Here is a 12828-nt window from a genome sequence, read left to right as displayed (position 1 = left end):
GACTAAAGTGACAGGCAATTCACTCTTATTTGAAGTATTATCAGTGTTTTGTTGTATTTAAGTGCACAGATGATGATTCTTAGTTTTGGTTCAGTTTGCACTAATCGAATTTTCTTTACAAATTATAAGATTGCAACTAATGATTACTGTCACTATTGATTAATTGTTTAGTCCACAAAATTAAAAAAGAAAACTAAAAAGGTCATGTTTTATCTAACCAACAACGAAAGATCCAGATGTATTCAAAGTACAATTATGTCTAACAGAGAAAAGCAGCCACTCTCAACATTTTGTCATTTAACACCTTGGGACCATGTTGAAAAACACACGTGTTCTCACTTTAACATGTTATTCATTTGCTTGGAATGTTTGACAAATTAATAAATATAACAAATAATATCAAATCTTGTAATGATAGTTTAGGTATTTCTTTTTTAGCCTAGCAGATAACTCGTTTGCCTCCAAACTGTTCTCCAAAGTTGCAGTTTAAAATACTTAATGTCTTTATTGTGCTGTTTGTAATAAAACTTACAATAAAAAAGTTACTCATTTCCGACAGCTCTGCAGTTAAACTGTGTTTTCTTCAAATATATGTCGCACAAACTTTCATGGCTGCACCACGAACAGAGAAGAGCCCATAAATACGTCCATGCATGAATATATACCATGCACAGCAAATATAACTCACGTTAACATAAAAAGAGGACTTACTTGTCATGTAGCTCTCTGCAGCTCCATCCTGACAGCCTGTTTGGGGGATTTGACTGCAACGAGTAACTCAAGTTTAAGAGGCAGTGTGTTTTACTAATACTACAACAGCTATGATGAAATTCACAGAATAGAAATATCCGTACTAACAAACATTCACACTGCAGCAACCTGTTGACACGCTGGCTACGAGGGATGCTAGCAAGCAGCGGCTTTAGCGCCTATATGGGTCGCCCAGTTGCCCTCCGTTGACCCAAGCGCGAAGCTAAGCTCCGTTTGTTTGAATAAAAACGTCTAATTTAAATTTGCAAACCCGCTTGCGTCTTATAACTACCGCTGCGTTTGCATAATTGTTATTTCGAGAGGAAAATAAAAGGTATAAAAATCTTCTGGAGAAGCCGCTAGCTAAAAGCGTAGCAACAAAATACTGTGACGTAACCTTGACCACACCCACCCCTGTTCAGAGTCATGATGCCTTCAATGACTGTTGGACAATACAAAACGTTCAGCCTTTTGAAAACGAATTAAAACATCTATGGTGCAATTATAGCAAAGCAAAAATTAAGAAGCTTCAGGTTGAATTTAATTATGCTTTCAGAATCGTGCTAAAGCTTCCTAGATGGACGAATGCTAGTCATATGTTTGTTTCTAACAATGTCCCACCTTTCATGCTGTGTTAATGAGGGTAGCCTAATGTACAGATTCATGGTTTGGTTAATTGAATTAAAAAATGAAGTCATAATGGCATTAGCCCAGTCTACACAAAGTGACACAAAATACTTCTATTTCTTCATTATCATTATCTTACATTTGCACAACTGTGATCTGTTATGGAGAATCATCAATGCCTAAACTCATTCGTGGAGAAAGTGCCCAGGAGCCCAGGATGTCTTATGCTGAAAATGTTTATTGAAGCTTGGCCAAGGAGAATCAAAGTACTATCAATACACCCGCCAGATGCATGATGCCACAACAATTTTGACGAAACTGTCCTTCGTGGAGAGTCTTTAAACCTTCAAAGATAGTACCACGAATACTCTGTGCCCATAAATGGTCATACTCAATGTATATACAGTAATGGAATTTGCTAATTGGCTTGTAATTCTACAAAAAAGGAAACACAGATACCCATCTGTGGGTTTAGGGAGTCAGACAGTCATATCCATTGACCTTGGGTGCCACAGCAGTGCTGCACCACCATGCAAAGTGACTCCTGCTTTTCATAAAACACCACAGACAGCTTCCTTCACTGTCTCATGGAGAGAAACAATATGTTTCTCTGCCAAGATGATACTGCAGCCTTTACTGTGAACTCAAGGCCAATGCTTGACCCTAAATATGAACAATTCCTTAACAAGATCTTTGATCAAACATGGCACATTAGATGCAACTTGTATTATTACTATTATTACCAACTGCAGACTGCATATAGTGTTTACTCCTGGTCAGTATTTTGCATATTTCATCTAATTCTCTTCAGTTTAAAATTCAAACCTGTAGCAGCACTTACAATATATTTTTCATATTTTTGGACTACTTAATTTTGTGTATATCTTTGATTCGAGAGGAATTTTCTGTAATCATTCCTCCTGTTCATACTGGCTATTAAAAGATCCCCTTCAAATGTGCTTTCAATGATGATGGCCTAAATCCACCGTGTGTAAATCCATAAGAGCAATAACAACATTGAAAGATACCAACTTGATTTGGGTAATTTAATAAGAATATAATAAACTAGAGTTACAAGGTGCTTCAAAAGAATACAATACCAGAAAATATAGGTGCAAAGATAGTTAAGCATTAAAAAATAACAACATACACAGAAAATGCAATAAAGACAAGGATTTCAAAAAGTGGTCAAACATATCAAAAACGTTTGTGGTAGACGGAGTGGGAATGCAGGTGCTGGTCCAAACAACAAAATCTGTAAAAGCAAGAAAAAAGTTTGCACACTGCAGCTTCCAAAGCAGGTAGATCTAAAAGGATACCACAAGTGACATTTTGAGCTCAATTCTCTTCTTCAGACTCATTTTTCTTGCTTTTACAAACACAGAAAGATAAAAACAACATAAAAAAATTTGATTAGATATTATAAAAAAAATATTATACAAATGTCAGTCACTGGGCTTTTAAAAGCTTTTTAAACTAAGGCACTGATTCAGCTGATCTGTGGGGTGATTTGTTTTAAAGTTGGATGACTGAAGCTTCATATTAACTTCAGATAAATACATTAAATACATTTTTGCACAGAGCAAGGGTTGTGGACTCTAGCCCTCATCACTGAATCAGACAGGTTCATTATGGAGGGGTTTTCTAATGGCCAGTATTAACAGTATGAATGATTATGTCAACAAAACAAAAAAATCCATGTTCATTTGCGTACCTATTGAAGACCATTTCCGCCAATGTGATGAGAAAAAAAGATCTTCTAAGTCAATAAAACTAGAAACTTTCTCAAAATAATGAGATACTAATAAGTTATAAGATAAGGCATTATTTTTAGACAGTATCTAATTATTCTGAGATAGTATGAAAACACAGTTCCTCATTTTATTGACTTACAGGATCTTTTTTCCCCCATCATATTGGAGGAAATGGGCTTCGATACCTACCTATCATTTTAAGACGGTCTTGAAGAATTGGGAACCCGCCCTTTAAGTCGGACGCATTGTTTTTGCGTCCAGTGAAACTCCTACCAACGAGTTTACTAACAGCACGTGAACGCCGCTTTTCTGTCACGACATTATCGGTAGCAGCATTGTTGCTCTCTGCTCGCGGCGGTTGCCCTCCTATCCATTGCATGAGCTAACCACTCGGTTTATACAACAAAGATGCTAGATTTTGTATTTGCCTAATGTTGTTTTCCTCGTAAACGTTACCTTAGCTGGTCTTTTTTGTTTTAATTTCGGGCACAAGCTAACTTAGCTAGCTTGATTAGCACTCGCGCAAAATGAACTCCAACACGCACGTCATCCAGGTGACAAATGTCTCGCCGAGCACGACGTCCGAGCAGATGAGGACTCTGTTTGGATTCCTCGGAAACATAGAGGAGCTCAAACTGTTTCCACCTGAGTGAGTATTCTGGATAATATGTTGTTGAAACGTGTATTTTTCCTGCCGAGCTAACGCAGGCTCACCGTGAGGCCTTTGCGGTCGAGCAGGCCTCATGGCTCGGTATGCTAATGCTAACCATTGCCCGCGTCTTTAGGAACGTAGTAGCAGTCACTCCCCTTAATGGAGCCACATGAGGGACCCATATGGGCCCTTTTTATCCTGTTGTGTGGTTTTGTTCGAGTGATTTAACCCATATTTGTATCCCCTCTCTTAACAAACGTCAGGATGTAATCAGAGCTGTAAAGAACTAGCGTTAATCGTTTAGTTGATAGACTCTAAAACTGTTGGACGAAATAGCTGTTTAATTTAGTGTTTAGATTAGTTATATAAGTCAAATAACACGAGTAAATCTTGCACATTGATGCTAGTTTGTTCTAGCTTCTCCGTTGTGGGGGTCTGCTTTTCAGGGTTATCATTCACTACACTGTAAATCACACATAGCAGTACTATTAGTCGATTAATCAACACAGCAATTTGCTCGGCTGTCCTTTATGTCAGCAATCGATGAAAGTGCCATATATATTCTCTGAATTCCAGCTTGTCAAGTGAGGATTAGTTGCTAATCTTCTAGTTTTGTTATTGTAAATTATTATGTTTAATTTTGAGGGTTTGGTTAGATAAAAGTAGTAATATTAAGACATCACAGTTGACTTTGGGAAATTGCCGTGTGTGTTTCTCACCATTCTGACATTTTAAACCATGTGTCTCCATCAATTAATCAAGCTGTAGAAATATCTAAATTGATTGTTGCACTTTAAAATTAGCATATTTTGGGGGTTTGGACTGCTTGTTAGATAATCTAACTATTAAGAGATCGTTTTGAACACTGGAAAATTGTGATTGGTATTTGTTACTCATTACATATTCATATTCACATTTCATATACATTAAATAACTAGTCGAGTATTGGGGGAAATTGTCATGTTAATTGCTAATTGGAATAAACAGACATTATTACAAATATTGACTATAGTCGGAAATAATTGTTTTCTGCTTTTGTATTTTCTTCAATCGAATAAGACCTGGCCACTCTGCAGGTAGGAAATGTCATAGGCTGCTTCTTGGGCAAAATAAAAACAGTTCAGGCAACCAGTGGGAAGAAAATAGATGATCAAAGCATTAGTGTCATGCTAGTGTATACTATGCTGAAGCTGTTTTTACTACAAGACATTGTTTGATCTTAAAAAGATACATTTTGGACTAAGCAGAGGATGGGGGAAGCAAGAGAGACTGGATTGTAATCCATTATTAAATCTGTTGCCTCTCGGGACACAGACTAACAGTTTGAAGAAGGCATGTAGACTGTCCTTGTTTGTATTCTTTGCACAACATATCTGTATTTTCTTCCAGTGACTCTCCCTTGCCTGTGACTTCACGTGTCTGTTTTGTAAAGTTCCTTGAGTCTGAGTCGGTGGGAGTTTCCCAACACCTGACGAACACCGTCTTCGTGGACAGAGCCTTGATCGTGGTCCCTTTTGCTGAAGGTGGGTGTCTGTTTTGTTCTCGTCTCGCTCACATGGCTGTCTCTGAACATGCATCACAATGTGTATGTGTATTTTATAGCATTACAAAACGCTATCTGAGCCATTGTGAGTTTTTCTGACCAAGCAGAATTAGCTAAGCTTTCCAATGCTTGGCATTTCTAGGTATGTAAAAGGGAAATGTACATTTGTGTCCATGTCTTGCAATCTAGCTGTAAACTTCTCTCTCTGTTATTTGTGTTGTGGTTTTCATAGTGGACAAGTCATTTGCAGAGAGCCCCTTCCTTGCTGGCTGAAAGTGATCCTCTGCTGCCATCAGGAGATTAGAAAAAATAATGGCACCAGGCTCGCAAGCCCCTTCTCTCTCTTGTTCTGCAGTAAAATATTAACTCTTTTATTTTATTTTTTCTCTCTATTCAAGGCATCATTTAAAAAAAAAAAAAAAAGAAGCCACACAACTTTTTAAGCAAAATGAAGGGGTGGGGGAGAGGGTGCAGGGCAATCTCAATTCCTCACATGTTAAACAGATTTTTTTAAATGTATTTAAATCAGTAGGCATGCACCAAACTAGGGATGCCCCGAGCTGAAGGGCTGGATCAGTATTTTTTAATTGATTGTTACGTCTGAACCAATTCCTGATCCCTAGTTTATTTTTAACTTTCTGACTCAATCAATTGCAGTCACTATTTTCAGTTTAATTTCACACTGTCGGCATGTATCAGCAAGCATTTAAAACAAATTCGTTAGTGATACTTCATAAATGTAATACACATACAGTGAAGGAGAACAAATAGACTCCTACACCCACACAGCTCGGAGGAGAGGTCTCATGAGCCAAATAAATGAAAGCATCTGTGACTAAAATGTAGCCGAGTTAGGACAATCTGCAGCTGAAAATATAAAAACTGGATCAGGACTTGGTTCTGGCAGATTCCTAACATTAAATGGCTCGTATCAGGAGCACAAAATAAAAGTGATCGGGACATCCCTACACCAAGCACAAAGCATGCAAGGTAGATGAACTGATCAGCTGTGCATGCTTAAAATGGTTTTGAAGGTGTGTGCCATCATCTATAGTTAATTTCAGCAGATTTTGTGGAAGTTAATGAATATATGAATTGATTATTCATCTTTGATAAGCGCACACACTGCCTTTGGCTTTTACTTGCTTCATGTGCCAAAGCCTTATAGTATTTTACACTGTGCATTTGTATTCCCAAATTGTCACTAACACCAGAGATAAAAGTAGACGTAAGCCTCTGCTTGATGTTGCAGTAAAAATGCTTTTTTTTCTTTTTCTTTTTTTTAAATTGACCCTCTCCACACATGACTCTGCAAGAGTTGAGTGAATCTCACGTTAACAGTGGTGTTTCTTTTGTTGTTGTGTTTTACAGTTCTTTTTCCTGGTTCAGCCAGCCCTATATACCAGGCCCTGCTGAAAATGCCACCAACAGTTTTGTCTTCTGCAGCCTTATCCTGTTTCTCAAGTGTCCTTTCTGTTGTGTGTGTGTGTGTGCGTGCGCGTGTGTCTCTCTCTCTCTCTCTCTCTCTCTCCCTCCCTCTCTCTCTCCTTTTTAAAATATGAAAATGTCAGTTTAAAAATAGCCTGTTTTCAGATTGCACAACCATGGATCATCATCTCCATAAGAGTTTCCCTTTGATTTTACTGTTTGGTTTTTCTTCAGCTTTGGGCACATTTTTCATGATTTTTATCACGGCTTTTGCTGGCAATAGCCCATAACTGTTTAGTTCAGTTAATCTTTGACATTGTTTAGTGTTTTTAGCGGCATATGTTGGCTAAGACCTAGCAGTACTGTATTGGTTAGCAGTACTTTGTACGGTTGCCAAGTAAGTTTTTCTTTTTTTGTGGTGGGATTGTACAAATTAGCAAAAAGTCCAGAAAAGGTAATATGACTGAACCTTTTCTGTTTTTGTATTGGTAATGGTAAGTGATGTTGAAATGTACCCTTCTGTCTACACCCCAATCATGAACTTGTTTTCTGTATCTCAATGTTTTTGTGTGCTTTATAGCGAAGCAGCCGGCGCGAGTCGCTTGTTCATAAAACATCTATTGAAAGTTGAGAGCACATCCCACGGGACAACCGGCTGTGCTTGCTTACGTTTGGTTCATGACTTAAAAAACAAGTACAGGTGATAAAATCTTGGCAGTGTTGACCACAGTGTGTATTGTGACTTTTAAACTCATAGCTGCTAATCCTACAATCATACTTTCACAAAAAAAAAAGTCAGGGATCAAGATTTACAGACAAGACAAAAAGTGGATTTTTATAAGTTTTTGTTACAGAGTAGATAGACTGAGGTGGCTTGTCTGCAAGTCTTGTCTGAGTGTTGTCGACATTTGCTTCCGGCACGTACTGAAATGCTGCTGTTTCTCTCCAGGAGTCATTCCTGATGAATCTAAAGCTATGTCGCTGCTGGCTCCAGCCAATGCCGTGGCAGGAATGATGCCTGGGGGAGGCCTTCTTCCAACACCCAATCCTTTGGCGTCGGTGAGTTTGTCTTGAAGGATCTCATGTTCTATTGTGTTCATCTGGTTCTCTTTTTGGCAAGGGTCTTTGTTCTTATGTAATGTATTTGGGCGTAGCATTTCCTGATACAGCTTTGAACTGTATAATTACTAGGAGTAACTTGCTGTTGACTAGGAGCCTATTAAATACTGAATGATAATGTTCGCCCCTACCAGAAATGACTGTTAGGACTGAAAAGTAATGGGAAATCTACTAACACTTATTTTAAAAGCAGAAGACCTGATGATGGGTTATTTAAGACATATATAACTTTAACGTTTGGCAAACAATGGAGCATACAAGAACATTTTCAGAAAGTAAAAGATGATTAAGAGCAGCCTTGCTTTTGTCAAATGTGGTCCAGCATGACGAACATTCCTCCTCCAAATAAAAACAGCCACACAGCTAACTTTTTCAAAAAGGACAACAGATCATTAGTCAACTGTGCTGTTCATTAATCTCTGCAGTCTATCTTAAAGAGGCTCTGTGGAGTTTTCTTTTAAACAAATGTTCTGTTTATATTGAAAGTTACTACTAAAATAAGCCATCTGTAGATCACTTGAGTAATGTGAAACCATTGGCAGGACCATATTCATGAGCTAACAAAACAGGGACACACTTATACCAAACAGCTCAATTGAACTACTAGAGGTCAGAAACTCCACAAGACAAGTTTTTAAGTGTCGGTGTCCAATGTTTCAGATGGGAGGAACACCATTCGGAGGTCTTGGAGCTCCCAACATGGAGCAGATGGCTGCCATGGGAATGCCAGGACCTAACATGAACCCCCAGGTGAGGATCAGTTGCATTAACTATCACAGCATTTTCAAGCCAATTTCCTTTCTGGTGATGATAATCCTCTCCTTGTTCCTCTTTCAGGCACTTTCTGCAGACTTCTTGAAGCTCATGCAGTCCATGGACCCAAAGTAAGAAACTATACATAATCTCATCTGGGGTATACAATCCTGTGTGCTTAAGAGTTTTATTTATTTATTTATTTGAGAGGTATCTAAATAATTGATGGCACTTGCAGATTGAATCCATTAGCGGCTGGACTCAACTTGAATCCAGGATTGAAGACCGACGCCTCCAACAAGGAGATTGAAGAGGCCATGAAGAGAGTCCGAGAGGCCCAGTCGCTCATTTCTGCAGCCATTGAACCTGGAAGTGAGTACTGTTAACACGACATAGTCAACATTTTATGTTAAATGATTTGACATCTACACTGAATTTACAGTGAGAGGAATTTTGTTCAGTCAGTTGTGCAATATGTCTTCCATGACGTGAGCAATAAGTCTTCACTCCCTGGTAAATATTTGACTTAATGTCATTTGTTTCTGCAGATAAGAAAGACGACAAGCGCAAACATTCCCGATCTCGTTCACGGTCCCGACGCAGGCGCTCCAGATCTCGCTCAAGACACAGGTACTGGTAACATCAGATGTGTTTGTCTTGATGTAAAACATGATTATTAAAAAGCTGTTTCTGGCAGTAATCAAATAAAAATGTGCTGTATCTTGATTTTGGCAGGCGATCAAAAAGCAGGTCTCGGCGGAGGTCCCATTCCAGGAGTAGGAGGAGGTCCAAGAGCCCACGAAGGAGGAGGTCCCACTCCCGAGATAGAAGCCGCCGCAGCAGATCTAGGTCAGCATCTCTACTGTCCTCAGAGCAAAAATAGCTGACTTTTCCTTTTCATTTATTTGTAGGGGGGACTCACCGTCTGCATGTGTTGCCAATTGTGCAGAAATAGACATATAGTTGAATTTAAAAAAAAATGGTGCTGCTGTGTTTCAGAATACACTAAGCTTTGCAAAAAACATGCACACATAACCCCTGCCAGCGCATCTAGTCTTGTACTGTCTCGCCTCCTGTTTCCTTTGTAGTGCTGCTCTGTTTCCTGATGTTGTTGATTTCACTTGATACAGGGACAGGAGAAAGGAAGAAAAGTCTAAGAAAAGGTCGAAGACGCCTCCCAAAAGCTACAGCAGCGCCAGGAGGTCTAGAAGCATTAGCCGGTGAGTGTCATCACAATGAAATACAGAGATCTACATTCACACCACAGTCAGTGCAATACTCCGCTAGATTCACAAGAGCTAATCAAATAAAATGTAGCAGACCAAGTTTAATGCAGTCTTTTTAATAAAATGAAAATTGTTAATAGTCTTGTTGTCAGAATTAAACTTAATAATTTTGTGTCTCAGGAGGCACAGGCGAAGCCGCAGTGCGTCCCGGTCCCCCAGGAGGAAGGTGTCTAGATCTCCATCACCCAGACGGTGAGTTGTCACACGGGAAGCATCTTCTGTTCAACATACGGCTGAGTACAATTTACACCATAACTAAAGATAATATGTATTTGTCATGTGTGCAGCCACAAGAAGGAGAAAAAGAAGGACAAGGAACGTGAGAAGGACCGGGATCGAGAGAGGAGGGAGGACAGGGACCGGAGCAGAGACGAAAGAGAACGCTCCACCAGCAAGAAGAAAAAGAGCAAAGACAAAGAGCGAGATCGCGATCGCAAGTCTGACAGTGAGAAAGGAGATGTGAAGGTTCGTTCAGTCTTTGAACACGACCCAGTAGGTGGATACACACAGCTTGTCAAATACTCAACCTGTAGTTCTTTGTTCATCCACTAACCATCTTCTGTTCGTGACAGGTGACACGGGATTACGACGAGGAGGAACAAGGCTATGACAGCGAAAAAGAAGGAGAGGAGGAGGATGACGAGAGGAAGAGCGACTCTGACTCTGCCTCTTCCCCCAAAGGCCAGGAGGAGATGGAGAGAGCCGAGGGCCAAAACCCCAAAAAGTCCAAACTGAATGGAGACGACCACCATCAGGAAGACATGGAGATGAGCGATTAAGAACATCCCGAACCAGAAGCGTTATCTTTCCACTGTTCTCTTTTATATTTTTAATATAGGCCACAAAATGTCTGTGCCTGATCACTCAAAGTAAAAAAAGATTTGTTGTCTTAACTGTAGAAATGTGTGGGGGGGAGGGGGGTGTAGAAGGAAAGCAGTCCAGTAATTTTTGTAAAGATGTGACGAAACAAGGACTAAAATATGAGTAACATGAGATATGGTTTTAAATTGTCATTGCTGTACTTTTTTTTTTTTTTTTTTTTAAGATCCTCATTTTCTTTTTGTTGCCTTTGTGTTCAAATGTTATTTTCCTGACCGTAGAATACGCAGCAGTTTCCAATGAAATGCTGTCTTTGTAAATATTTTACTGGTCAGGATCGAGTCCTTTCCTCACTCAGACTGTCACCGCCCAACACCAGCTTCATGTTTATTTTTGTTAGGTTGCTGAAACAGCTGTCCTGCACCCAGTCGTGTTGCAGCTGTCCTTCCTACTTACAACCCTTTGTAAGTGTACACTGTAGATTGAGATGTGTTGTTGCAATGCTTTGTCTGCAATAGGTTTTCCAAAGGAAACTAATAAAATTGGGTCAAACTGTCTACTTATGTGTAGTTATTGAAAGAAAATGTCAAAGGTTAGGTCCACTTATTTTCATGCGTGTCTTACAATAACAGGTGCCCATCAGCAACATTGAAAGAGGTTTTCCTTGCTGTAATCATTCCTTCTGTTCATACTGGCTAAAAATGGCTAAAATGTTAAAAATCCCTTCAACAGCGCTTATGGAAGTGATAGGGGGCAAAATTCACAATGTGTCCACACAGCTAATATGTGCAGAAATGCATTTAAAGTTTATTTGAAGCTTTATGTTAGACTGTCTTAAGTCTGAGTTAGTCAAATCAGGTGGATATCTCCCACATTTAGTCTTTTTAGCGTCAAATTCCTTCTCTGACAGTGTAAAGCAGTGGAAGTATAATTATGAGAGGGGTCTCACTAATAAAAGAATGTTGAAAGATACTAGATTTTACTAATTTGGACGACTGAAGCTTCATGTTTGCATCAGATAAACTTCAAACATTTTGCTCATAAGGCTGCTTGTGGATTTTGGCCAAGATCACTTACATTGTAGTATTAACAGGAAATGATTATGGCCAAAAAAAAAAAAAACTTTCAGTGTTCATTGAAAGTAAGGTAAGAGGACAGGATAAATACTTGGCATAGTGACTTCTTGAATTCACTGGTTGCTTGGCAACGGCTTAGAGCCCAAATATTATCTGTGTCCCTGTAAAACTGAACTGTCGTTTTTAAACTTGAAGCTTTCGTACGGGTTAAACATGACACACAATGTGTAAGATTAAATATGAAGGTAGGCAGACTTTGTGACCGATGGACAGCTAGGCTACCGGCCCCCCGGTTTCCAGACTATGCGCTAAGCTAATTGTGGCTAGCTGTAGCTTCATATTTAATGGGTTTTTTTCACAAAACGTATCTCTTCCTTTAGTGAGAAGGCTTAGACCAGTAAACAGCCTAGGTGTGAGAAACACGCAGTCCAAACTCTTTTTAAGATGTGTGGAATTTTTATTATAGTATATATTTTATATGAAAATAGTGTTGCAGACTCGTACTACAGGTTTTGCTGTACAAACGACATGTAGATGATTAATAATTATATACAAGAAATATGTCAAATGAAAGCATCTGAAATCAAGGAGCATAAATAAAACGTAAAGCAAGTCAGTGAAGAGGCACATTTCCAGTGGTTACACTGGCCTGCATTGAGGGTGAATGCTAGGTTGGATCAGATGGATGGACGAACTCTCGCGAGGTTAGGGTTATGATAATAATGAGATTCGTAAATTATCCCTCCAGCTGATTCAATCTAGCACCAACCATTACTGAGAAAATGAAATGGTTTACTGGTGGGTTGATACTGTATATGGATATAAATAAGCAAAGTGGGTGCTGAACAACACAACAAACACAAACATAGCCAACACCAACAACCCTGCATGATTAGAGCTCATGACCCATAGCAGCAGCTGTGAAGACTCCTGAAACACATCCTGGCCTTAAAGATAACTTTTTTAGGAACCTTGGTGCTTTATGCTTTTCCTAATCTGGAAATGATTGTCTCTTTCACAC

General features: G+C 39.2%; 2 protein-coding genes across 4 annotated transcripts in view; one reads left to right on the top strand and one right to left on the bottom strand.

Annotated features, from left to right (window-relative positions):
• The window catches only part of xxylt1 (xyloside xylosyltransferase 1), a 28403-nt gene extending 27393 nt beyond the window's left edge, over nt 1-1010 (bottom strand). Inside the window, exon 1 of the mRNA XM_053322315.1 lies at nt 712-1010. The gene's annotated coding sequence lies outside the window, so the exon portion shown is untranslated. The remainder of the gene's footprint in view (nt 1-711) is intronic.
• Nucleotides 1011-3438: 2428 nt separating this feature from the next.
• Nucleotides 3439-11288, top strand: srsf11 (serine and arginine rich splicing factor 11). 3 transcript variants are annotated; one of them, XM_053321828.1, is made up of 12 exons: nt 3439-3780; nt 5173-5306; nt 7704-7813; nt 8534-8623; nt 8711-8757; nt 8865-8998; nt 9175-9256; nt 9362-9475; nt 9757-9846; nt 10033-10104; nt 10200-10377; nt 10485-11288. In XM_053321828.1, exons 1-12 carry the CDS (start codon nt 3659-3661, stop codon nt 10689-10691), a joined length of 1380 nt encoding a protein of 459 aa, XP_053177803.1. In that variant the 5' UTR covers nt 3439-3658; the 3' UTR covers nt 10692-11288. The 3 variants fall into 3 exon arrangements, with proteins under 3 accessions (XP_053177803.1, XP_053177802.1, XP_053177804.1); XM_053321827.1 differs by having other exon boundaries at nt 10200-10404; XM_053321829.1 differs by lacking the exons at nt 3439-3780; nt 5173-5306 and adding an exon at nt 6891-7454 and having other exon boundaries at nt 10200-10404.
• Nucleotides 11289-12828: the final 1540 nt, after the last annotated feature.

Source organism: Scomber japonicus, chromosome 7, assembly GCF_027409825.1.
Source record: "Scomber japonicus isolate fScoJap1 chromosome 7, fScoJap1.pri, whole genome shotgun sequence".
In the NCBI taxonomy this organism is placed as follows: Eukaryota; Metazoa; Chordata; class Actinopteri; order Scombriformes; family Scombridae; genus Scomber; species Scomber japonicus.
The sequence above is the reverse complement of the archived record's forward strand: the minus strand, read 5'-3'. Positions and strand labels throughout refer to the sequence as shown.

Bases quoted from the DNA above. Each gene is read 5' to 3' on its own strand.
- srsf11 (XM_053321827.1), top strand. From the start codon at position 3,659: ATGAACTCCAACACGCACGTCATCCAGGTGACAAATGTCTCGCCGAGC. The intron at 10,105-10,199 runs GTGAGTTGTCAC...TCATGTGTGCAG, and splicing joins AGATCTCCATCACCCAGACG to CCACAAGAAGGAGAAAAAGA. The intron at 10,405-10,484 runs GTAGGTGGATAC...TGTTCGTGACAG, and splicing joins CAGTCTTTGAACACGACCCA to GTGACACGGGATTACGACGA.